Raw genomic sequence first — 26297 nt, forward strand, 5'->3', positions numbered from 1 at the left:
AGTTCTCATTTTGTCATGGAGTCAATGGAGAAGTTGATGGTATTTATGACAAATAGGAGCATCTAGCTCAGAGAGTAAAAATAATGGCACTCAACACATATTTAAATGAAAATTTCCATAAGAAATTTCATTCAGAGTTGAACACATGTCCAAGAGAAGTCATAGTAATCATCACGCCGCTGGTTTTTCTTTGCTCAGGCGTAGCCAGGCACTCTGAAAGCACTGACAGAGCAGATTTCCACTGGAGCTGTTGCCTTGCCAGAGGAAAAGACAATGTTTATGCATCACCAAACCCCGAACTAGACTGTTCTCCGAATGGTAACAATGATTGTTCTTGAGAAAATATGTTATAATGTCCCAACATGGATCACTTGGAATGTCTGTGTCAGACAAGTCACAGCTGAAAGCTTTTATCGGGTTATTCCTGGGTTTAGAAGGATGTGGGATAAGTGAACAAACCACAGACATAATAATCCATTTCAGGAACAAATACACTCTCTTAATACGCCACGTTATTGTTCTGCCTCCGTGCTTCTCTTAGTTATTCTCTGAGAAAAACCTTCCGCCCGGCTGCACCCAAACAGCCCAGATTTCCAGACCTTCCAGGATTTTTTTTTTTTTTTATGCTGTCTTTGTCTTCCTGTGTATTTTTTCATTCATCTGCATGCCTTTCACCTCCCCCCACTCTTCACTGATGTCAAACCTCCCGATACCATTTTAAACGGTTGTGTCAGAGCCATTCATGTGTCTGAGCGACTGAGAGAATCTCTGAATCTCCACACTTTTAGGAAAAGATTGTTCTTCACTTGACTGACTGCTCTTCTGCACTGAGTTATTATTTGCTCATTATACTCTTTCACATCTGTATTATTTCTAATTCTGTGGTTTAAAGTATTTGCTTTTATATTTTACACAATTCCATCTTCATATATTTGACTGATTGGAGGTGATTTTACAGCTCAGTGCATGAACTGCACCATCATGGTAATTGTGTTTAGTTAGCTTGTGTGATAGAAAATGGAAAATTATGCATGCTAAAAGCTGAAAATCCATTATCAGTTCAGCTATCACAGTCACAATGATTGCATTGGAAATGTATCAATCTTCTAGTATTCACAAGAGAATCGGTCTTAAATCCATGGTTTTAATCCAAATGCTACTTGTGCCACCTCAGACTCTCCCTTTGTGAATGGATTGTTGTATACCTCATTGTTAAATCAGTGATTCACCCCAGCTGAGCCTTTCTAGAGTTAATTTTTCTTCTTATTTCAAAGGCAGCCATCTATATACTCCTTTTGTGTGTCATCATACACTTAGAAAGTGCATTCACAGTGTCCCCTCTGGCTCTCCAGAAGGTCATTAACCCCAATCTGTCTCAATAGTGCCTGAAGCCTGTGATTTGCATCACCTGATTGGTTGAATTGTATGCTTGAGGTTTGTACTGGTAAGGCAGTAAGTCCATCGTTAATACTGATCTAATAATATAAGAACAGGATATGACACCACTGAATACTCAGTGGAGCTGCAAAGTTGTGTTTTATTCAGTTTGCAGGATGGGGAGAGACTTTGGCCGGTCCGATTTGAAGCAAGCATCCATTTGCAAAAGCTGCGCGAATTAGGACAAATGGGTTCACATTCCCCTCCAGTACAAACAAGGCTGAAATCTGCTCTTCCACGGAAACTAAGGGGGGTTGGGTTTCCTTTGTTGTGGGGGTGTAGCATCAACGTCATGACCCCTCGCTCCCCTGAGGGAAGTGTTTGGGCTTGTGCTTTAGAAAGGGTGTCAAGAAAATGGAAAAAGAAATGCGCTTCGCTGCACTACAAAGATGTCCCAGAAAGGATGACCTATACAGAGAAGCAGAAAGAGACAAACCTTCCAAAACCTACCTAATTATATTCTGGATTAGCAGTAATATATTCATAACTCCTGTCAAGCATCACAGCTATGGATTTCAGAGAAAAGTTACAGTAACACCGCTTATTAGCATGTGGACTTTACACATAAACTGTGTCTCTGACTAAGAATAATTAAAAGTGCACACCTACTTTGGGTAGCTGCAGCTCAGGAGGAAGAGCAGTCATCTTTCAACCGGAAGGATGGGAGATTGATTCCAGGCCTCCCCTGACTACATGCCAAACTGTCCTTGGGTAAGACAATGATATACCCACATGTGGCACATTCACAATGGTAAATGTAGTGTAAAGTGCTGTGAGTGGTCAACATGATTGGAAAAGTCCATTTACATTGACTCAATCACAATATAGACCCACCTTTAAAGTGGCTCTATTGTGCACATTTCAGTCGGATTTGTCTTAATATGCGAGTCCAGAAGGGCAAGAAATAATCAAGCATTTTTCACAAACTCCTTTATTCATTTTGTATTGATCCTCTCAGATCTGCCCCTGCCGGAAACAAACAAACGGAGAAAGCTCTGCCCCATGTCCTGCCTGCAGGCTGCGTCTGATTGGTCAACTGCTAGGAGTAGTTATGCTGAGCAGTGAAGGTGGGCGTGGCTTTCTTCACCTGAACGTGCACAACCTAGACAAGATGACCAATCACTGAGTCCCTCTTCCGGGACCTCACTAAAATTTTGAAGTAGAAAAAAACTCTTAAAGCAATCGTTTCTGTTGTCATGGAAACTGAACTTAGAGAGTGCTGGAGAATTCAAACATGCGTTTAGGTAATAAAGAAAACGGCGCCACTCATGTCTGATGAGTATTCAGCACTATAACAATGTAGAAAGCTTAGAAAACTAGAAATAGCATCCTAGAGCCCCTTTAAGTATAGCATATGAATTGTGTCTTGTAATTTAAATCAGAATATCATTAAGAATGTTTATTAAATCAAAGTCTGACTGATTAAAGCTATGAAGGTCTTACTGAAACAACAAATGCTAAGTGCTAAGTACTCATCATCCATCGATTTCTATCTGAAATGATTTGTGTAGGAAGAAATCCTAAAGCTTTTGGTTAAAAATGTCTTAATTTAGCTGCTTGTGGGTTGATAATGGACACGTCTTCATAGTGGACTGTTGCAGTCTTCAGTTGTTAGCATTACAGCATTTTTAACGGAGTTTTACTGAATGTATAGGCGTGTTTAGGTTAGCCATACTGGTGATAGTGCATGTCAGTCACCTTGCAGAAACCTAATGGTGTCCCAGCTGCAAAGATGAGCAGGCCCAGCTGAGTCCACTCCAAAGAGAAGTGTCCTGGTCCCAGGGGCATTCATCAGAGTATTGGGGTGGAACAGCCGGCAGAGTTGTAAGACTGAGTCAGGTTATTTCTATTGATCTCCGGGTAGATATTTCACCTCATACTGATGCCATTTCAGCTTGCTTTTAAAGGGTGCTTGGTAGCATTGTTTGAACCCTTTCTACTGTGATAAATTGTAGTTTTTAAACTAGAAACAGGGATTTGAAGACTTGAAGTCACTTATCTCTTTAAAATAAACAAAAAAAGTTCTCCTCAGCCAATCTGAGGTCCCGCCACCTGCTTCGAGTTGACATTTTAAAGGCAAAAATCTCTCCTCTTCCTTGTCTTTTTCTTTCACTAACTGACCTGACATCTATTTAACCCCCTTCATGTCACTGTTCATTCAGGCTTAACACACACACACACACACACACACACACACACACACACACACTTCTATAGAACACTGGTGTACACAGCGCCTGGAGACCTTCTCTACCTACACACAGCTGTCTGCCACCTGCTATTGAGCAGTCTTGCTTTTAGAATACATTTCGTATCACTTAGCTTGCATTTAACGCCACTCCAAGTCTGTAAATCTACCTCGAAGATGCACGGTAACAGATGGCCATGCTTTCTCTTTCTATGTATTAATTATGTTTCCCTTTTTTGTATTAAAGTTTGATTTCTAATGAGAGATCAGCGGGAGACACACAGCATGTAACACTAATGCAGCTGGAGTTTGCATCTGCTTAACATCCAAATCATCTTCCATGTCTGGTTTTTGTTTCTTTTCTATTTCAAAGGGACAACGTCCTCGTTGAAGCATTTGTTCAGGTCGGATTTTCATGTGAGATTTTTGCGTTATCCCTTTTAGCAAAGACATGAAACATTTAGAACGACTAAGCTTTGGTTGGACTTGTCTTGACCTCCACTGCGCCTCCTTTAAATTGCCTCATGCATGGATAAGAAAGCGCCATAAGTTTGCTTAAGAGCTGCATGGGTGCTGCACGGCCTGGATTTTTGCATCCTGTCAGCAATCAGATGATGATTTGTGATTCCATTTTCATATCTCGTCATGCAATAATAAGTAGTTATGCTAACCAGATGCATGAGATTTGCTTTTTTAAATGTTTCAGCGCTTGTGTTTTCCAGATGGCTTTGTAATAGACCGTAACAACGTCACCGATCATTTATCTCACTGTCCCATCTGTGCCATCATCCTCCCACTGGCTTTCATCACACCTCTGATGGGGCTTTGGGGAGTATAGATGGCCTGTGGGTCATTTCTGCCTCATTATACATCCTCCTTTGTATTGTAGGTGTGTGTGTGAGAGACAGTCTGGTCCACTTCCTTTGTTTGTTCTGTTTTTCTACACTGATTAGACACAGGTCGCTCATAAATTCCATGCAGACATGGATTTACTAGTTCACGACTATGGAAGCTTGCAACAGTGAAAGAAGGTAATTCATTGTTGAATTTTTCCTACATTTTTTTTTTAAAAAGGTAGTGATTGTTGACTATAAAGGAATTAAATCCTTGAAGTCAATAAAAGTCAAATAAAATAATGTTTTAATATGAGAATGAATAGATAAATGTGGAAATAGGAGGATATAAACTGGAAATAATGGTAAAAAATGAACTACACATATACATTAGGGCTGTAACCATATGCTTTTGTCCCGATTCAAAATGATTACGATTTTTTGGGTGCTGATTCGATTTAAATTGTGATTCTCACAATTCTTCAATATTGCTGATTTTTGTAGATTTAAAAACAAAAAATGTGCAAAACTTTTTTTTTTTTTTTTTTGCTTGTCATTTTTCTTGATTTTAAATAGGAAAAAAAACAACACAGTAGTCAGACCATCATTCTGCTGCTACAATGCCGAAGAAAACAAGTAAAAAATGAATGAAAACAATAAAAATGACAAAAATAATTATAATGGATTATTTAAATTTATTTGAAAAAAAAAAAATTAAAATTGCGAAGCAAAAAATCCCGATTTTCAATTTTGCGATTTATTTTTTCCCATCCCTAATATATATATATATATATATCTAGATTATACACATGTGAGTGATGCCTCTCGCTGGTTAGGTTGCTGGGATAGGCTCCAGCTTCCTCGTGACTCTTAATCAGACTAAGCGTTTTGAAAAATGGACGGACATGTAAGCGATGTATTTTTGTAAAAAATATACTTGGAAACAAATGAACAAAAATTCAATGAAAGATTGAGTTTGAACTTTAAAAATTCTCAATTTTCTTGCTCTTTTGTGGCTTTTTGTTTTTGACCTTTGCAATGACTTTAAAGGTGTTTCTTATAATTTCACCAAACATTTTTTGTTCAAGAAAAGGACTTCAAACTCAGACATTTAGATGAGGTGTATTTTTTTTTCACATTTTTAGACTAAGTGCATAATTTATTTAGATTATGATGAATATAATAACTATAAATCACAGGCTTAACTGAGTTACATAAGTGAACTATAGCAAAATGAAGTTCAAACAGGCGCCACATGAGAACTCCGACGACTCAGAAGTTTCTTTTAAAAACTATTTTTCTGTCGGCTTTTCTGGTTTAGCCTTTGTGTCACTCCTTAAATTCGTGTTATTTGTCCTTCTTTGGGGAAGAGCTACTAATTGATTTGTCTTTCTGTGCACAGAGTCACAGTCAACAATGAGTTTTTGAGGAAATTTGTGGTGTTATGCAATGTTTTGGCTGCAGGGCAAAGTCATCTGCAATGAGACTGTGACAAGAGAACAACAGAGCCGAGGTGAAGAGTCTAATGGAGGTAGCAGTGTGAATGAGGATGCTACGTCTTATAAATGGACACACAGCACATTTCTCTTTGCCTTGTGTCTTTTCACTTTTCCCTCCCCACCCAACCTGGTGTGTCACTGTTAACTTCATTACATATATAACTCCGTCTATCATTATGTCACCCTCCCTTTGTCTCTCTGTCATTTCCTCTTTGTGGTTGTCCAGACCTCAGCAACTGTCTTTACACTCAGATGGGTCTAACTCTTTTTCCCATTTATGCTAACACCCCCCACTCTGTCTCATTTCTACAGGAAAACAATTGAGCAAGACGCTACAATCTCTTAGTAAAAAAAGGAGAAGGGTGATAACATATTGAGCTTTCATGGGAAACTGCTAAGTCTTAATTTAGGTAGAAGTTAAGTGGTCAGAGCAGTCAATTTGATTTCACCAAAGAGAGAGAGAGAGAAAGCATGCACACTCTGGTCAGTAAAAGATAAATGGTGTTTTTTAACCTAATGGAAGGTTGGAGTGCTTGGGAAGTCCTGGTTTCAGGATGGGGTTGTGGTACGAGTGTGTATGTGTGTGCATAACTGTCATTTCACTGAATGGATGCTCCATAATTCAGAAGCCATTATTTTTGCACCCTACAACTGAGGAAAGAACAGTAGAATCAGGTGGAGAAAGAAAGTTCTTTAAGTCCCTTAAAAAGAAAAAAGAAAGTATGAATTCCCTCAAAAATGTTTTGTTTATATTAAGCAAAAGATCATGAGGCTTATTATGTAAAACAATGCAAAACTATGTAACTACAGGTTTACTGTTTTGGTGGTCCACATGAGCCCTCATATTTCCCAGTCAGGTTTCCCGAATGCAACCCATTTCCTTCTCTGGTTTCTCCTTTTCTGCCACATTCCCTCCTTTCTCCTCATTGCCTGGCTGCAGACGAATCACAAGACAGAGGCATGGCAATTTAAGTGAGCCTGTCACATGCTGCTTAATTCAAATAGGCTGTGATAATTCGCCCTTTCACTCGTCATCCCTCTCTGTTGCAAGGGCACTGACTAACCTGCATGTTACCATGGCAATGGAAGCGGCTGGGGGGTACCCAGCGTTTGTGCATTTAGCAGGACTTTCCCACCCTTTTTTTTTTTCTACCCCAGTCCAATAATCTGAGGCGTTCTCCCACCCATCCCCCAAGAAATTCAAATTATCCACCTGCGCCCCCACATTTCCATCTCATTTGGACAATTCACCTCAATTACATCCAATTTTTGCCCTCTCTCATTAAATACCCCCTTTCTGCCATAGGATAAGGCGTGGAGCTTCTTTCAGTCTCTTTGTCTCACAGTTATATGACTGCAATCCTGCTGTCTGGTCACAGCATTTATCACTGGTCCTTCTCTAAAATCATGGCACCAAATTTTATCCATCCATTTTAACTTTTTTATGGGCTCCTACAGTATATGAAGAAATTGAGTGACTTCTGGTTGACAGCTTATAAAACTTTTTTCAGACTTTTTTTTTCAAAAACAGCTTCATTTAAAAAAAGCATCATCGGATTTTTAGTCAGAAAAAAACCCAATTCAAATGGTTGAGGCAAATATAGATTACTTTATCATTTGTATACTGAATGTATTTATCCATGACTGGCAAACGTCTGTTAATTTGGAAGAACTGTTCAATGGAAGGTTAGTCATTTTTAGGGAGCTGAAAATTATTACAAAAACCATCCAAGTATCTAAAAATCCTCTTACAAATCAGCTGATGTTAATGTTCATTGGTCCATAGTCAAGATGAACTGCGAACAAGCTGTTAAAGAAAGGCATTTCATTTGAAATAGGTGTTAGAAGCAGGGGAACAATTAAAACCGGCAGGGCGTTGGCCCCCTCAGGACTGGACTTGAAGAATCCTGTTCTGAAAGAGCATCAATGCCCTTTTGAACTTGACCATGTGGAGAATGCAGAATGCTGTTCGGGGGAGAAAAAAGGACTGATGAAAGTAAATAGAGCTTCTGTTTTAAATCGCATTTGGGGTAAAGAAAGCTCTATCCTTATCCCATCTATAGATCATAGTGGTGTGATAGCTGGGTCACTTTCTTGCATCGTAGCCAGGAGAGCCAGAAGTCAAATCTAAACAGGAAATGGGTGATGTCACAAGACGACTTTTGCAAATTCAATTTTTTTTTTTACCCAAGAGGGGTTTTAGATGTGCACCCTTCTAAATAAAAAGCATGCTGGGTATGAAATAGGACAAAATGAAGTACTGCCCCCCAAATGATAGAGCTGGGGAAACGAGCAGGAGAAAGATGGATTGTTTCTGAGGAGTAACCTGCTAATGCTAAAAGGAAAGATTATTTTCTTTACATTTGACAGGATTGTCCCAGATTATGTGGACTGTTGCTGGTTTTAGCATTTCGAAGGATTCTTGCGTTTGTGGTTTACCTGGCTCTTTACAGCAATCTTGACATAATCCTGCAGATTCTTCTATTCCTGCAGTCTAATACCAACTCTTAGCTTGTAATAGGCCTGACTTCACAGAAAAAGAGCAGATGGCTCAGCACCAGAAACATTTCAGACAAACTTAAAAAGAAGAGGAAGGGTGAAAAATACAGGCCTCTGCTTGAATAAGCCCATCTGCTCACAGATGGATGCAGAATTCATTTTAGGCAGTTACCACGGTCTTGTTGCTATTTTTGTCATCACACTCCATCTTTTGCAGAAGGTGGGATGAGTATTAGTGGAGAAATGAGGAGAAAATGCATGAGGAGATGTCTGTCTGCTTTCCAGCTGGAGGCAAGATCCCAGAATGCAGCTGGCCTTATTACCAAAGCGGGAGCAGACATATTCACTGGCTTTTATGTGTCTTATTACCTTGCTAATGTTTGTAAATGTTTATCGGAACTTGTTTGTTTGGAGTCCCAGATCATCATTTTGATTTTATTATCAAAGCAGAAGGCTGTGCAGTCGAGAAAAATGTCTGCCTCCCTCTAATTACAGTAAATATTTGTCAGTATTGATGGCAAAAATTAAATCATTTTTATAGAAAAAGTTAATTAGATTCTCTCCAACACTGATTAATTCCTCAGCGTATCACTTCTTGTTTGTATGAATGGTTATGAAAGGTGGACTGAGACAATAAATCAGCCCTGGCATTTTGACTCAGACCAGCCCATTAACAAAAAAACTGCACCACTAATGTTTGATCTCCCTTAAAATGTGAATATCAACTATGCAACTACTTAAAGTCACGAAGTGCAGTGGGTTAGCAGGAATTAGTAATACTGGACATGTTAAATACTTTCAAAAAGGATAAATCATCCCACTGTGTTTTATGGAGAAAGAAAGTAGAACAGACAAGAAACGATGGATCAGATGAAAACTGTAATGCAGTCAGGTCCAGAATCAGAATTTTAACCTGTGAACAAAACCAGGTAATCAGGTAAAGCAGCTGTTTCACTTCATCATAACAAAGCTAGCATAATCATGTACCACAAAAATAAAAATATGTGTATTAATGCAGTTTTATAGGCTATATTAAGCTACACTACATTGTAGCACTGAGAGTAGGGGAAGAAGTTCATGTGTTCACATTATGACAATGCTAATTGGCACAGGACAGCTAGCTATAAAATAGCTATATTTGTAGCAGGCTTTAGCTAGTTTCTGATGAAAATAGTTGGTAACATTAGTGTTATTGTTTAAATACACACTAATCCCATTTTAGAGATTTGGGAACAGATTGGGTTTTTATATTAGTGCATCTTTAAGCAACATAATGATAAACAAACTCCAAGACAACAAGTAAATGATTAAATGATTAGCAAAGCACATTTACATAATGAGACATAGTATTATGATTTATTGTTTTATCTGTTGCCAAACTGGTAACTAAAGTGAATTGTCTTCAGCTTTACTGCAGTTTCCCAAATTACTGCTGAAAAAAGTATCCATATTTGTTGGAAATCTACCATGAGCTAGCTTAACTGCTTTTGTCTTTTGAGCTGCTAAGTTTGGATGAGAGCTTGGTTAGAAAAGAACTGAATTGTACTTAACTGTGTGCTTGATAAGGCTGTAAAGCACAAAAAAATGAAGATTTTCAATATCGCTAATGTATATTTAACTATATACATTATAGATTTAACTATATACTATTTTATAGTTTAGTGTTAAATCTCTCTCTCTCTCTCTCTTTCTCTTTTTCTTTCTCTCTCTCTCTCTCTCTCTCTCTGTGTGTGTGTGTGTGTGTGTGTGTGTGTGTGTGTGTATAATAATATACACATTTAACTATATAGCCTACATTTTTGCTCAGGTAGTATCTAGGACAGTTTTGAGAGCATAATACTGCTCCATATCTCAACTAACTCCTCCTGAGATGATTTAAATAAGCTCCTTGTGTATTATCCCCCTGTTCTATGGCCAAGATAATTAACATAAATATGACATTTTGTATTTGAACACATTTATTTGAGTTAAAATCTGCCATTTTTGGCGGTTTTATCCTCGTTGACAGCCTAACAGAGCCATTGTTAACAGTAACATCAGGTTTTTCCTGCTTTGATGAATCACAGTGTCTTTTGAGTGTTGAGTAAAGGCCTTGCATATGATGCTCATGACATTTTTACTGAATGAACGCTGTAAAATACTTTCCACTGCTGTGAACATTTAATGTATGACTTCATGCCCTAAAGGAAATCTTCTTTCTTCTCTTCTTTCTCTCAATCTGCAGTCTCTGATATTCCTGGGCGTTGTGGCAGCTGCAGGACTCGGCCTCAACCTTCTTTGTTTGGCCATCTACCTGAGCTGTTTGTGCTGCTGCCGCAAAGATGAAGAGGAGGAAAGCAAGAAGCCCAACTCCTGCTGCGTCACCTGGTCTGCTGTCGCTGCTGGGCTCATGACATGGTGAGAGAATGAACACACAAACAAGCTCAAATGATTATTTTGCACTCTGTTAATGGCTGCCATTGATATTTGTCACCGATCATCCTTTATTCAGAGCACAGAGCTGTAATTGGTGTAATGTTTTCATCATATTAGACTCAATTCTCTTTTCCAAATTGGATTTATAACCTTATAGTTTGAAGCCTGTCAATTTTCTGCATGTTTACAAGCAAAGCGGGTCTTATAATTTTAATGTGTGAGAATGTGATCTTGAGAATAATGGCAGGAGCTGACACTTGGACCATTTTTAATACGATGGCACTTGTGTGTAGTATGTCACTTATCTGCAGTAGCATTAGAACTGTGACATATAGTTTTAGTTCTGTCTGTTCGCCTTTTTTGTAAAATATCCCAAGTTTTTATTTCTACTCCTGCAGATACTGTGGATTAGGTTTCACAATAGCAAATTCAGTAGATATATTTTTAAATTTTTTCCTTCTTTTGATGAGTGCAGCCTTTGATCTATCTCTGCAAAGTCTCTTTTAACGCTGAGACACTAATGTGGATAACATCTCTGTGAACCCTATCGTTCTTTGAACATTTTTGTTGGATTCTGAGTCACATGGACCACACCACAGAATGAATGTATGGAGATGTTTTACTGGCTTTGAGGACGTAATGATACTTGATATTAAGGCGGTATTGGAACAATCATCTTTCTAGTTATGTTTGATTAAGTGTTTGAGGTGTAATTGTAGAAGGTGGGAGATAGCCATGGACAGAGATGTAGAATCCAGGTGCCATAAAGTAAAAGTCCTGTCTGGCAGCTCCTTCCAACCAGTCACTATAGCAGCTGAATTTAATTAGCTCAGCTCCACAGCAAGGTAGATGAGCCAGTTTGTGAAAAATGTTTTCTAAAGTGCACAGGTAGATCCAAAAACATGGCAGGATTTCTACTTTATGGCACCTGGATTATACACCTGTGGCCATGGATATATATTGCCTAAAAAGACTGGATGAGGAACCAAAACAAGCAGGTACTGCAAAGACAAGAAACAGAAAAAATCCTACAACATGAATCCATTGAAAAGTAGAACAAAGATGGAGTTTCTCTGGAAGCTACTACAAAAGCTTAACCAGAACAGGGAAATACATTTTGAAGCACTTTGTCAGCCTAAGGTAAACAAAAATGCTACATGGGTCAAAAGAATGCACCATATAAGCTATTTGTTATGAGTCAAGTAGCTAAGATGAGGATTAGCATCTTCAAATCTGAGTCTTAGTCCTCAGATGGAAAAATGTGGATTTTTCTTTACAAGTTAGGAACAAAATCTTGCTGATATCTCTGCATGGATGAAGGCTCGCCACCTTCAGCTCAATCTATCCAAGACAGAGCTCATTGTCTGTCCAGCCAATCCTTCCTTACCTCCGCAATTAAGTGTGAAGCTTGACTCTTAAATCTTGGTGTCATGGTGGATGACCAGTTGACCTTTAAGGTTCATGTTGCCCCAGTTGCCCGTACTTGCCAATTTGCTCTCTACAACATCAAGAGAATCAGACCGTACCTGAGAGAACACATGACTCAGCTTTTGGTTCTGGCTCTGGTCATTTCACACATAGATTACTGCAATTCCCTTTTGGCAGGTCTGCCTGCATGCTCTGTTAAACCTCTGCAGATCATCCAGAATGCCGCAGCGCATCTGTTTTTCAACCAACCCAAACAAGCTCATGTCACTCCGCTGCTAATCACACTTCCCTGGCTTCTGGTCGCAGCACGTATCCAGACCTACACTCCCTCTCGATAGCTACGTTCTACCAGTAAAAGACGCCTCGTGTTACCACTAATAGGTGGGATGAAATTACTAGCCAGACTCTTTACCTCTGTTGTGCCACAATGGTGGAACAACCTCTCAAACTCTGTTCACTCTGCAGAGTCCTTGTTTACTTTTAAGAGCAAGCTAAAGACTCGGCTCTTCAAGGAATGTTTCCACACTTAGTTTAGTTTAGCTATATTTGTCGGAAAAGTTGGAGAACTTAGCCCAGTTCTTTGCAACAAACATGGTATTAATTCTTTGTATTATAACATAGGTAATATTGTGGGGTGGGAAGGGAAAAGACCAAGAAAAAAAACAAACAAACAAAAAAGCCTGTAGCACTTCATGTAAGTACCTGCGTCCAACTGGACAGTCTACTAGCACCTTCCAACGATGTCCTCTACTGTTTGTGTTGTTCTCGCTCATATGTAAGTCGCTTTGAATAAAAGCGTCTACTAAATGACTGTATTCAGAATAGAATAGAATAGAATAGAATAGAATAGAATAGAATAGAATAGAATAGATCCTGCCCCAATTGGAGGTGTTTAAGCATTTCAGGATCTTGGTCAGGAGTGTTGGAAGAAAGGAGCAGGAAATCAACAGACAGATCGGTGCAGCATCTGAAGTGATGCAGAAAAGAGCTGACTCAGTCTATGGTCATGAGCTGCGAGTGGTGACTGAAAGAGGATCATGGAAACAAATCCTCCACCGGGCATCTGGCCTCTCCCAGAGGTACAGGGAAGAAGTTAAGTCATCAGAGAGCGGCTCAGAGTTGCTGCTCCCCGCATGGAGAAAGGGGATGATGACGTTGCTAGGGCGTGTGGTTAGGATGACTCTTGGAAACCTTCCTGGTGAGGTATTCCAGGATAGTCCCCCCTGGAGGAGGCCCTCGGCTGACCTGGGAATATCTCAGGATTTTTGTGCACTTTTACCAGTTTTGATAATAATGGCTGCCAGGGAGCTTTGCTTAGAATGCATAAAGATAAGAGGTTCCTTTGGGTACCCTTTCAGCAGTTTGCTTTACACCTCACAACCAAGATCACATGAATTACAAATATATAAAACTCTGTAAGGATAAATAAGTACATAGCTCTGTCTGAGCCTTACTTTTGTGTTATAACAAAAGCAGTATCATATACACTGCATCAGATAGGTTGCAGGTTGCCTATTTTGGTTGCATGAACGCACACAGTCTCAGAAAAAACCAGAAAACAGGAACAGCTACATTTTTTCCCAGCTAATGAAATTAGCTGTACCTCCGACCCTGCACTCTGAGCATCCGCTGTGTTCTTCTGCCGCTGAAGGAACACGACCGAGCTCCTAATTAACAAGCAGCCAATTAACCCGCCAGTAAAGGGCAGCCTTCGTTAAAGAGCGTGTCAGTAAATGTGATTTCTTTCGACTGGACGCTGCTGGTTCTCATCAACATCCGCGCTGAACAAAAGGCTTTGTTGATGTCAAGTGACATCAGTTTAGTGGCAATATGATGAGTAGATTAATGATGTTAACTTTGCAGCCTTTGATTAGAGCAACCCAGAGCAATTCATCATTTTAATCCAACTTTTCATTCTTTTAGATCTCTGCTGGTTTGTCAAACTTGCAAATCACTCATTCATGCTGACCTCAACAGGCTGTACAGTTTCTAATAAAGTTACTGAAACAGTTTCACCGACTCAACAAAGTCAGGACGGACATCATCAGGCTGTGGCTGAAATGTGCTGCCCTCTCAAAGTAGATAATTCAGTTTTTTCTGCCACAGTGGAGGATGTTCAACCATGTGACAATCATGCTTATCAGCTGGTGGGAAATATTAGATTAAGCCATGAGCATTGCTACTATTAAGGTTTTTTTTATGTTCATTGTTAACTCCACAAGTAGTCCATGGTTATATAAACTTTACAGCAACTGCGTTGCCAGCTAAATCCACACTGATTTACATCCTTTCTTGTTTGCCTGGTCATTTTGGAAATGCCCGCACATATGAATGAAATTTGAAATTAACTCCGTAAGCACAAAAGTAGCAATACCACTCCTGCATAACTGGACCAAGCAGGCCATATCTTCAGAAAGATTTCCAAAACTTGTCACCGCTTTATACCACAAGATGACTGACAAATTGCCCTGTGATGGACTGGTGACCTGTCCTCTCACCCAGTGATTGCTTGGTTAAGGTTTCCCTCAACCCTCAATAGGAACAAGCGGTGAACATAATAGATGGATGGTTTGGGATATGTACACATTACTGAGCTGAAAAGGATACATTTTTCACTGTTAAGTACTTTTAAACAATTTCCTGATTCTCATTTAATATACAAAAGACATGAGTAAGTTTACTCCCAATCGCTGGTTAATATTTAACATTTTTCTCATTTACTGTATTTTTTTTTATCTCCAAACACTTCCAACCAAAAGCCTTTTAAAAATCTTAATATCAAAATTTAATATTAAAAAAAAAAACCTCTGACACCTGAAGACTAAAATCTTAAACAACAGTTGCACAACAGTGGAGCCAACATGAACAATGATACTAAAAATGAACCATCCTGCTCTCATCTTTTGGAAGAAAAAAAACCAAAACCTTTTATAAGTTTTGAATTGAGACTGCTATGGCCACTATGTATAATAAGTATCCCTCATGTCAAATTGTTTTTCCCCCATCATTTTGAAACTTTACCTGGAAAAACTTAAGTGCCAATCACATAGGATTTAACCTGATGTCACAGCTTCATCAGTGCTTTATCTTCCTGTAAATGGCTGCAAATGGCTTCTGTTCTCATTGATTGAACCAGTCTTCATTACAGGATGTTTAATTATGTATGTGTTGTTACTTAAAATGCAGAGTGCCCCAAATGTGGCAGTCTTTCCTTCATTAAAGATGAATATTGCAAAATCAAAATTAGATGAGTAAAAATACGGCTGAAAGCGTTAAGTGGCTGGGGACGAGGACGACTACAGCAACTGGACAATATTGCGTGGAGCGATGCAGATTTTTTATAAACTTGTTTTTGAGAAGGTTACTATCTGAGTTCTTGGGAAGCAGATTAAATGTTAAATATATGTGAGAGATGTATCACAACCTCAAGATTTTGGGTTTGTAAGAACCACATGATATTAGGGGGCTCATAAGCTTTCATAATAAATTATTTGCTAAACTCTTGTGCAAAAAAAAGGATTCTCTTAATTAAATGTGGAAGCTTGAGTTAAGTGAGAACAAGTTGGGCATTAAACTCAGCATGCGTGTGCCTGTAGCTTCTAGCTTTAAACCTTTCTGTCTCTGACTGCTGTTTGGCACGCAGCAGGAAGCATATTGATAATTTTTAGAGTTTTTTGCTGCAAACAGCTGCATGTGTCAAGCATAAAAGAGCAGTTAGAATAGGACGAAAGAATAAAAGCAGGTTAGAATTAGGTGAAAGTCACTATCTGTGAAGAAGTGTGAGTTCTTTTTGTTGAAGGAGAAGTTGTGATTAATTCTATTTTTTTCTATTTGTGTTTTAATAAAACAGTAAAAACAAAATCTGTCAGAATATTATGAAACTGAGAAGTAACATAATTAAAGAAAGAAGCACTGAATTTTGATGTGAGTGATTTTCTTAAACTGAAATATTGCATCGTCTTGCTGGGTAACCTTGTTTGTAACGTTAATATTAAAACCCACAGAAAACCTAGTTTTACTCACCAAATCCATTTCAAATGTTTTTTTTTTAATGAGCAGAATATGAATTATATTTAATGAGCAGAGCTTTCATTATAAAAGAAATTTTTTCTCAGTTGATGGATGTAGAACCTTGAGCATTTGCCGTTTTCGAGAGGCCAGTGAGGATTTGGTTAAGAAATTAGCCTCAGCTTTTTCATGGTGTATTCTTCTATAAGACATGAACCCTGTAAACAACATCAAACCCATTTGTCCTTTTGCTGCAATTTAATGTGAAAGAAAATACTGTCAGTATTACAACTGTGTTTGTTGTTTCTATATTCTACATGTCTGAGACTCTTTAATCTCTCACAGTTCTCCTGTAGTAATCCCTCTGGTGTGACTCCATTTCTTCTGGAGGAGCTTTGACTTGAATGTGTTGATATGTGTAAGGTCTGATAAAAAAAAAAAATCCTGTGGGAAATCAGCTCTCCTTCATCTGATTCCCAGCTTTCATTATGTCAGTGTACTGGTTGCAGCCTAAGACGAATGTGCTTGTCAAGTGGACTGCACATTTGACTTTTACTGAAGATGAGAAGAACTGGTATTCACGTTAACCTCAACAGTCCAGAATTTCCACCTCTTTACTACTTGTTTGAGATCCTTTCCCCTTCATTTAGCTTCCTTTACTTGCTGTTTGCCCCCCTCTTCTTTTTGTGATTCTGCATAAAGTCTCACTATGCCCCACTGTAATTAGGTTTGACAGTGACTTCAGCCGATACACCGTGATGTCCGTTATAATTAACCCTGGTGAAGCCAGAGCAGATGTCACTCGGACCGTGGCGTAGGACTTTAATGCTGTGATTAAACTGTACAACACCAGTTATGTTGCTCATGTTGAGCATAGCTGTGACAGTGGCACTTATAGCTTTGTTATGCCTCCATTCTGCCAACAGACACAGCCAGGGGTATTAGGAATTGATTTAAAAAAAAAAAAATAGAAGATTTTTATTGATCTCAGTATTTTGTTTTCTGGCAATAATCACTTGTATTATGCACTCAGCTTGTCCGTCCATCCATCCATCCATTCATCAATCCATCCGTGTTTAATCCAACCTTATTACTGTGATAAGTGTGAGAATAGTTGTGGGAAGATTCTTTAGGTTTAGTACAAGTCCTCCGTTGAACTGTTGAGGATGACTCATTCAGGAAAACCGATGCCGCTACAAAAAAATGCTCTTTTTGTGGTTCAGAGCAAATGATTGCTTTCATCAAGGGCTGAGTGCATTGAGTCTTTATATCTCTCACATGCTTTCATCTTTCTTTAAACCACTTCAGCAACAAGCACAAATGTGAGCTGTGTCAATAAGCTTTCTTCCTACAACTTAGGAAGAAAGCTTCTTATTTTAAACAGGTATCAAGTTTTTTGCACCAGTAAAACAATTTGCAATCTATAATATTCAGTCTGGCAGTAAATGAATAATGTTATTATGATGGTAAACTATGATTAACAACCGCAAGATTCTAACATTAGGAACATATGCAAGAAACAGATTTCAAATAGCTAACTTCTGAACTCAAACTAAAAACAAATATAAAAGAAAGAAAAAGAAAAAGCGAAACTAAAGGTAAAGCTTTGGCAATTAATGCGTGTATCTCATTACATGTCAGGAAATCTATGCAGCTTCTGTTGATGTGTGGTCAGCAGCATGTAAAATCTCCTGTTAACCCATCATGAAGGCATCCTGTGTTCGTTCTAAATTAGTGTTAATTCTGTGTCGCATTATCAGAATGGTATCCGCCTCAGAAATATATGTGCAAACAGCAGCTGTGGAACAAGTCTGGGACGTATTCTGTACCCGTGTGCAAAAGGTGCTTAAGTAAACCATAAATAAAGACATTTGCTTTGCTGGTAAAATCACTCACATGCATCTCATTTCTGGATGTGAACAAACTGCCTACAGCAAATGGTCATTTAGATCTATGATGCAAAATGGTATGTTTGAGTAGTTGTGTCTTATCAGCCAGTCTGGGAGCAATTTCATGTGGCTTGTTTATGTGCTCTGCTACCAGAATGGACACTGACCATAGGACTCAAAGGATTATTTTAATCTTTTAATGAAACTAAAACTAAGCAACCAACAAAAAAGTGCCACTTCTACAAAATCCCTCTGTAAATGAATAATTCTGCTGGTAGCTGGGCTGCAAGTATTCATTTAAAAGTTACTTCCAGAACATCTCTGAAAGGACAAAATAACATGGGAATGGGAACGCAATAAATTAAAAAAATCGTTAAGAGCGAATCAGGACTGGAAATAAAATGAATCTTCACATCAGTAATTCAGTCAATAATTATAATAAATTCATGAAAGTTTGCTGTTTTATGATAAAATATTAGTAATTACCTCTTACCTATGGTCATAAGTCACCAAAAGAGCAAGATCAAACGGCTGAAATGAGTTTCGTCTGCCGGGTGGCCGGACTCTCACTTAAACATAAAATGAGAAGCACTGTCATCTGGGAAGGGCTCAGAGTAGAGCCACTGCTCTTCCAAATTGAGATGAGCCAGAGGAGGTGGCTCAGACATCTGGTCAAAATGCCTCCTAGATCCCTTCCAGGTGAGATGTTGCATGCCTTTCTCTCTGGGAGAAAACCCCAGAGATGGCCCTGGACATGCTGGAAGATCTCTCAGCTGGCCTCGTAACGCCTCGGGATCCCCCCAGATGAGCTGGCAAATATAACTAAAATGTCTTCCGGTGAGGAAACAGAGCCTGGAGACTCAGGGGTGGACTCTCCTTTCTCTGGGCCTGAAATTGCAGAGGTGGTTAAAAAGATTAAGGTGGATGAGATCTGCTCGGAATTCCTTACGGCTCTGGATGCTGTGGGGCTGTCCTGGCTGACATGCCTCTGCAGCATTGTGTAAACATCAGGGACAGTGCCTCTGGACTGGCAGACTGGGGTGGTGGTCCCTCTTTTTAAGATGGGGGACCGGAGGATGTGCTCCAACTACAGGGGAATCACACTCCTCAGCCTCTATTCAGGGGTCCTGGAGAGGAGGGTCTGTCAGATTGTCGAATCTTGGATTGAGGAGGAGCAATGCGGTTTTCATCCTGGTTGCAGAACAGTTGGCCAGCTCTATACCCTCTTTAGGGTCCTGGAGGGGCATGGGAGTTTGCCCAACCAGTCTACATGTGTTTTGTGGACTTGAAGAAGGCCTTCGACCGTGTGTCCCGGGGACTCCTGTGGGGGGTACTGGACCCCCTTGTACAAGCTGTCCGGTCCCTGTACTACAGGTGTCAGAGCTTGGTCTGCATTGCCGGCAGTAAGTCAGATTCATTTTCAGTAAGGGTTGGATTCTGCCAAGGCTGCCCTTTATCATCACTTCTGTTCATAACTTTTATGACAGAATTTCTAGGCACAACTGAGGTGTTGAGGGAATTCGGTTTGGTGACCTAATGACCTCTGCTTTTTGCGGATGATGTGTTGACTTCATCTGGCCGTGATCTCCAGCTCACACTTGAGCGATTTGCAGCTGAGTGTGAAGCGGCTGGAATGAGAATCCACACCTCCAAATATTGAGACCATGGTCCTCTGCCGGAATAGGGTGGATTGCCCTCTCTGGGTCGGGAGTGAGGTCCTGCCCCAAGCGTAGGTGTTCAAATATCTTTGGGTCTTATTAACGATTGAGGGAAGGATGGAGCATAAGATTGATAGGCGAATTGGCGCGGAGTCTGCAGTAATGCGGACTCTGCGGTGGTCTGTCGTGGTGAAGAAGGAGCTGAGCCAGAAGGCAAAGCTCTCGATTTACCAGTCCTACCCTCACCTATGGTCATGAGCTGTGGGTCATAACCGAAAGAACAAGTCGTCTTGCATACAGACGACTGAAATGAGTTTCCTCTGCAGGGTGGCCGGGCTCTCCCTTAGAGATAGGGTGAGAAGCTTGGTGATCCAGGAGGGGCTCAGAGTAGAGCCTCTGCTCCTCCACATTGAGAAGTGCCAATTAAGGAGGCTCAAGCATCTGGTCAGGATGCCTCTGGGAGGCCTCCCTGGTGAGGTGTTCCAGGCACGTCCCTTCGGGAGGAGACCCTGGGGGAGGCCCAGGAGATGCTGGAGGGATTATATCTCTCGGCTGGCCTGGGAACACCTTGGGATCCTCCCTGCAGAGTTGGAAAATGTGGCTGGGGAGAGGGAAGAGGCTTCCCTGCTTAATAAATGAGTAAACAAACAGTGCTGACTGATATTAACTTATATTGTTTTCATTTAAGAAACATCAAGAACCTTGTGGAAAATAGAATAAACTATAACCATAAGTGAACTGTTCTTAGAGTTCCCCTTTGGCAAAAATACACTTGCTTTTAATCACATGTACTTGCCATTACTGTGAGTGTTTAGCATTTGTCCATTGCATGATTTGTGCATATTTTCAGATAACAGTACATGTAAGAAAGCTACAAGCTACAATCTGCAAGCTGCAAGCTATTAGCTGCAAGCTGTAAGCTACAAGCTGGAAGTAACCACTAGAGTAGTGACCAACATGACTGGATGTTGCATTACAAAGTGCACAGTAGTAAACTGAGGAGTTTGTTTTAGGGGCTTTACATACAATACAATGTTATTGCTGTTGTCTAGTTTTTCTGCTATGATATGAAAATTAGCGAAGAAATGCTAACCTTCATTCCTTCAAGTGAAATCTTTCATTAACAAGCATAGTACATAAGCAATGTGAACAGTAGAATCTGCTTCTCAGGGTATCCGAAACCCCCTTAGCTCCGCTGTAATTCAAATCACGACAAGAGCATTTTACTGTTTCGCTAACATAAACTTGTCATTTGCCATAGCTCCTTTATTAATGCTTTAAGCATAGTATTCATGGTCTTATTGAAGGCTTTGTCAGTATTTACTGTAGCTGTTTGTGAGCTTTAACTTTAATGTTATTCTCTGTGACAAGAGAGTTTGCTAGTCCTTCTTTAATATCACAATCGCTCCTGCCTACGCTACCGGCTCATCCAAAGTGTTTTTCAAGTCCCAGAGACTTAAAATATTACTTTTTTGTCATTTCAACCAGTGTATTCCCAGTCTGAAACTGTAGAGGATTATTGAGGATACAGGTTAGAGAAACGATGTCACAAAATGCTTTTGGCACCTCCAGCTATAACTGAAGATATATCAGTAATAAAAAATTCACCACCTCCAGAGCTTCAAAGAGAGATGTTAAGTATAGAACTCTTTTCTTTGGGGTACATGACAGCACAGCTTTTGAGTCCAAATGTGAGTTTTCTGTTTTGTAGATATCAATTTTATCAGTGGACCCTGCTGAGACCTAAACAGGACCAGATAAAATAGAAAAATACTTTATGATATCAGGACATTTATTATTGGCACTTCAGGGAAAAAGATCTCACTATTCAAACCTGCTAGAGTCTGTTTAAAGTATCCAAGAGCCTTTTCAGCTTCAGACTGACCTTTTTTATTTGTTTTGTTTTTTTCTTCTTACCAGCTTTCCATGCCTGTCTCCTATCCGCCTTTTTCTTGTATCAACTTGACAGTTTAGGCTTTAACTCAGTACATGTCAGCCCAAGTCTATTATAGTCTTTCTCATTGAATATGACATTATATTATTTAAGGAGGATCACTAAGGGAAGTGGCAGGATAGAGGAAGTTAAAAAGGAGAATCATCTGTATGCCTACTGCAGAAATCCTCCCCTTCACACATTTTATCCTCCAAGTGTCTCCTCACTTCTCCTATGTATTATAGATCTCCTGTACTTAGCAGTGTTAAAGGGTCTCTTTTGGCAGTTTCTGGTCTGAGGGGGAAGTTTGTGTGGGAAACAAAGCAACAAAAAAAGAAGATCTAACAAACAGAAAATGAAAATATATTATCTAATGTGGGTGTACGAGCAAAGCTGATTTTCTCTTCTTTGTGTCTTTTTTTCCCTTTTCTGCCTCAAAGTCTAAATCTCTTCTGTGTGTGATATTGTTTGTTTTTCAATGTCCACCTGTGTGAATACAGATTGGAAGCCTACTTCTGTTATCTGTTTGGCTTTTGTGTGCATTTCTCACCTCTGTTTCGCCCAAACTGATGTGTTTGTGTGCTTTTTCTTTTTCCCTTTTTTTCCTCCTTACATTTCCAATAGGAATTCAGATAAAAGTTGCAAATTGAGAGGTTTAATCTGCAGGAGGGCAGTTAATTAGACCATATCCTTGTTATAGTAATTAGGAAAATAACCCCTGCTGTTCAGCTTTAACCATCAAATCTCTGCCAAGTAGGTGCTGCATGAAGCAGAATTTTCTGGAGCATCAGGAGCCATGGTGTTACAGAGCCTGATCTGAGTCTCAATTAGATTTGTTCCTGTGTCCCTTCGGTGCTGACCTGACCCATCCTTGGCTCTCATCTGGAGCATTTCTTTATGGGGAAACTGAATTTTTACTGCAGGAACTCAATTTGTATTAACATGTAATAGTTTTGTAGTTAGCATATTGGTTCCAGACATCTGTCCATGCAATAAATGAAGTAGTATTGTTCAAGTTACATGCAGAACATCTTACAACTTTGTGGTGTGAATTTCCTTCATTTGTATGGTTTTCTTGTATTTGAATTGACCAAAGGTGTAATGCTGCATATTGGCAGATATGCTCTTATTGCTCCTGATTGTCCATTGTATCTGCATTTATTTCTCCTGTGTAAATACATATATAAAGAAAAGCTTGTTTATCTGGTTTTGTTTTCATCATCTAGGTGGTATCAACTAATGTTTATGCAGTAAACAGATGTACAGATGCTTTCAAATCCCATCATCCAGCAGCACAGTATGTCAGCACTTTGGGAAAAAAAAGTGAAGCTCAGAGAGCCTACGTTACAGTGCATGTTTACCGCGTGTTATTCTGAGTCTCCAGCTGAACAAATTAAATCCTTGGATGGCTGCATATGCAAAAGTGGTTTTAAAATTATGCAGATTGCTTCCAAAACCCTGCATTGTGCAATTTCTGGTTCAAAGAGTGTTGTTTACATAAATTAAAGCTAAAATCCAAACAGATTTCACAGCTTAAATACTGTTCAGATACAATAGACCTGGTGTGAATTCCTTGCTGATGTGTGTTTGAAAATTTTCATCAAAAGTTTGCAGCAGATACAGGAGTTAAAAACCAAATGCACCTTCTGTCAAAACAAAAATTTTATACATGAGACATAATACAAAATGATGTAAACTCTGCAGGATTGGTGAGGCTGAACAACTCGGAGCATCTAGACTGTCTTGTTATTTTACTAAAGCAGAGTTATAATGTTAAAGCAACCTTTCTGCTTCCTGCCTAATGCTGCTGCACCTGACTATCAATAAGTGTGAGCACCGTAAACGTTATGGCAGTTTGCTGGTTTGGCGCATTAACACAATGCCAAGGAGGAAAGACATCTGCAACATCCTTAAAGAAGCAACTGTTGCTGCCCGTCAATCTGGCAAGGGTTGAACATTTTTCCCAACATGTGGTCCTCCCTTCTACAACGAGAAACGTTAAAATGTGAAGAAGAAAAAAAAGCCTTTCTAGAAATGGACATCTCATCAAGTTCGCTACAGACCAGATGCTACTCAGGAAAATTGCAAAAAGATAAAATAAAACAAATACATAAATAAAAAAAAATAAAATCAGAATCTACTGGCCTTAGTTAGAAGTTAATGACAAAGATCAAAGAAAATACATAACAAGCTGGGTAAAGCCTCTTTTCTAAAAACTTATCAAAGTTGTCATACAGACAGAAACACCTGATCAGCAGAAACACTTCATGTCCGCTGTCAAGAATGGTGGTGGAAGGCTGATTATTGGAACTTGTTTTGCAGTCACAGGATTTGATGCAACCAGTTGGTTTCCCTTAACTAGGCAATTTATTATGAATTGGCTTTAATTTGTGTGGCTGTAAAGTGTCCTGAGATGACACTGATGTGAAGTGGTGCAATGTAAACAGAACTGAATTTAATTTATTTATGCACCAGCCTTTAAATCATCTCCTCTGGGTACTGAGATGTCTATATGAGGAAAGGTCTGATAACTAAAACTGGACTGCAGTCAGACCATGGTACAAGATGATGACCTGAAGCACAGCTGCAAATCTACAACAGTATAGATGAAAAAGTAAAAAATCACAATGGCTCTTTAAGCATCCAGATTCCTGTCAGACATGGTGGTTAAATGTGTAGCAAAGAAAACAATCTGATGTTTATCTGGCATACAAATGTAATTATTCCTAAAAGAAACATTGCTTGAATCAGCTTTAATTTTGGTGAATCCTTTTCATGTTTGTGGCTCATCAGTTTTTTGTGTAGTATTTCCAAAAGCCATGGTTCATTCATGCATTCATTATCCTAACCACTTCGTCCAATGAAGGGTCGCGGGAAAAGGCATGGCTAATGCCTATAATGTAAAGCACTTTGTATAGTTTTTAAGCTCGAAAAGTGCTTTACAAATAAAGTTTGATTTGATTTGATAATGAAGGAAATTATTATTTTGGTCAAAGTTAATAATAATGCAGAAAACACTAACATAAAAGTTTTAAATAAATTAAATAAAGTTTTAATTAAATAGAAAAGCAATCTTTTGTTTGTGCTGTTTTCCTCTGAACTGTTCTCCTTAATCTTCAATATTTGACTATTATGTTATTGTTCAGTTGAGGGTCCTAATAATGGCGCTGAAGCCAACGACTTTTGGGTGAAATGACTTAAACAGGCATCACTGTGAACTCAATATTTACAAGTCAAGCTGCTCTGCTGTCGTTATTTTGCTCCAGTCATTACTTTATCACACTCACCTGTCCCTTCTTTGCTCTTCTCTCTGCAGCATCGCTGTGGGTGTGGGTTTCTATGGTAACAGTGAGACCAATGATGGTGTATACCAGTTGACCTACTCCCTGTACAACGCCAATCACACAGTGGGCGGTGTGGACAGTCTGGTGGGTAAAATGCATTCTTCTTCATATCAGAATCAAATGATAAATGTCTCATATCCTTTTTTTTATTTTTCATAAAAATGTGATATTTTATAAAACACAAAGTTTATATATTTGTGAACCTCACGATGGGAAACAAACAAGGATGGCGGCTTCTGAATTCTGGTTTTGACCTATTCCACACACAGACAAACACATAACCTCAAGAGAGGAGGAAAGCTCAAAGGAGTCAATTTAGTACGGCTTTAAATGTTGTTCGTAGTCTTTTTATAGCTTTTTATGGCTATACGCAAATTGACAGCCTCTCAACACAAAAAGCTCTCTTCCCAGACAGAAACACAAAACACACTCACCCTCCACCTTCTCCCAGCCACCGTGGCCTCAGTGGAAAACAATGTGGATGTGTTTTCACTTCCACATCCACAGAATGCATGTACGCAGTCTATTTTTTACTTTCCCTATCTCTGAGCTGTCTAAAAATAGCTCTCTGTTGCAAATTTCACACTAATAAAATGCCATTTTTCCTTATAGTCAAGGTTAGCAATAAAATGTTGGCTAGTATCTTCTTGTTTTTTTTTTTTTTTACTTGCATATAGTGTATTGTATTTGTTTGTTGTTTTTTTGCACAAGGTAATTATTGATTAGACAAAAGTTAAAATGCAGCCCTTACTCTTTCTTTGCACAGCAAACCTACATTCAGTTCTCCTCGGAAATGATGTAACTCAAAATCAAGTTATCTTTTTTTTATCTTCATGTTTAGAAAAAAAATAAATAGACAAAAAATCCTTCAGTTTTTATTGCAGGTGTGAATCTTAAAATGGGAAGATGTAGACTTAGCCCAACAGGTCAGGAAATCTTGTGCTTTATTTGTTATTTTTCCCCACTTCATTTGTTTTACACTGGCAGTGACCTCAGTGGCTTGCGGGGGATCCATACACAGCTACAACACCTGTCACCTGGCTTGGTCACACACTCTCATGTCAGATGACATCCCTTTCCTCAACCTGCATTTGCTTTTAGTCAGCCAATGTGGTCGTGTCAGAACAGCGTATCCAAGCTAATCCCACAAGTGTTCGGTTGGATTG

General features: G+C 39.2%; 1 protein-coding gene across 1 annotated transcript in view; it reads left to right on the forward strand.

Annotated features, from left to right (window-relative positions):
* The window catches only part of ttyh2 (tweety family member 2), a gene marked incomplete at its 3' end in the record, with an annotated part of 73999 nt that overhangs the window by 8647 nt on the left and 39055 nt on the right, over positions 1 to 26297 (forward strand). The window contains exons 2-3 of the mRNA XM_079260388.1: positions 10681 to 10853; positions 25104 to 25215. Of these exons, the coding sequence (XP_079116514.1) occupies positions 10681 to 10853; positions 25104 to 25215 (285 nt within the window). The remainder of the gene's footprint in view (positions 1 to 10680; positions 10854 to 25103; positions 25216 to 26297) is intronic.

The sequence above is a fragment of the Telmatherina bonti genome, assembly GCF_933228915.1.
Source record: "Telmatherina bonti genome assembly, chromosome: 21".
In the NCBI taxonomy this organism is placed as follows: domain Eukaryota; kingdom Metazoa; phylum Chordata; class Actinopteri; order Atheriniformes; family Telmatherinidae; genus Telmatherina; species Telmatherina bonti.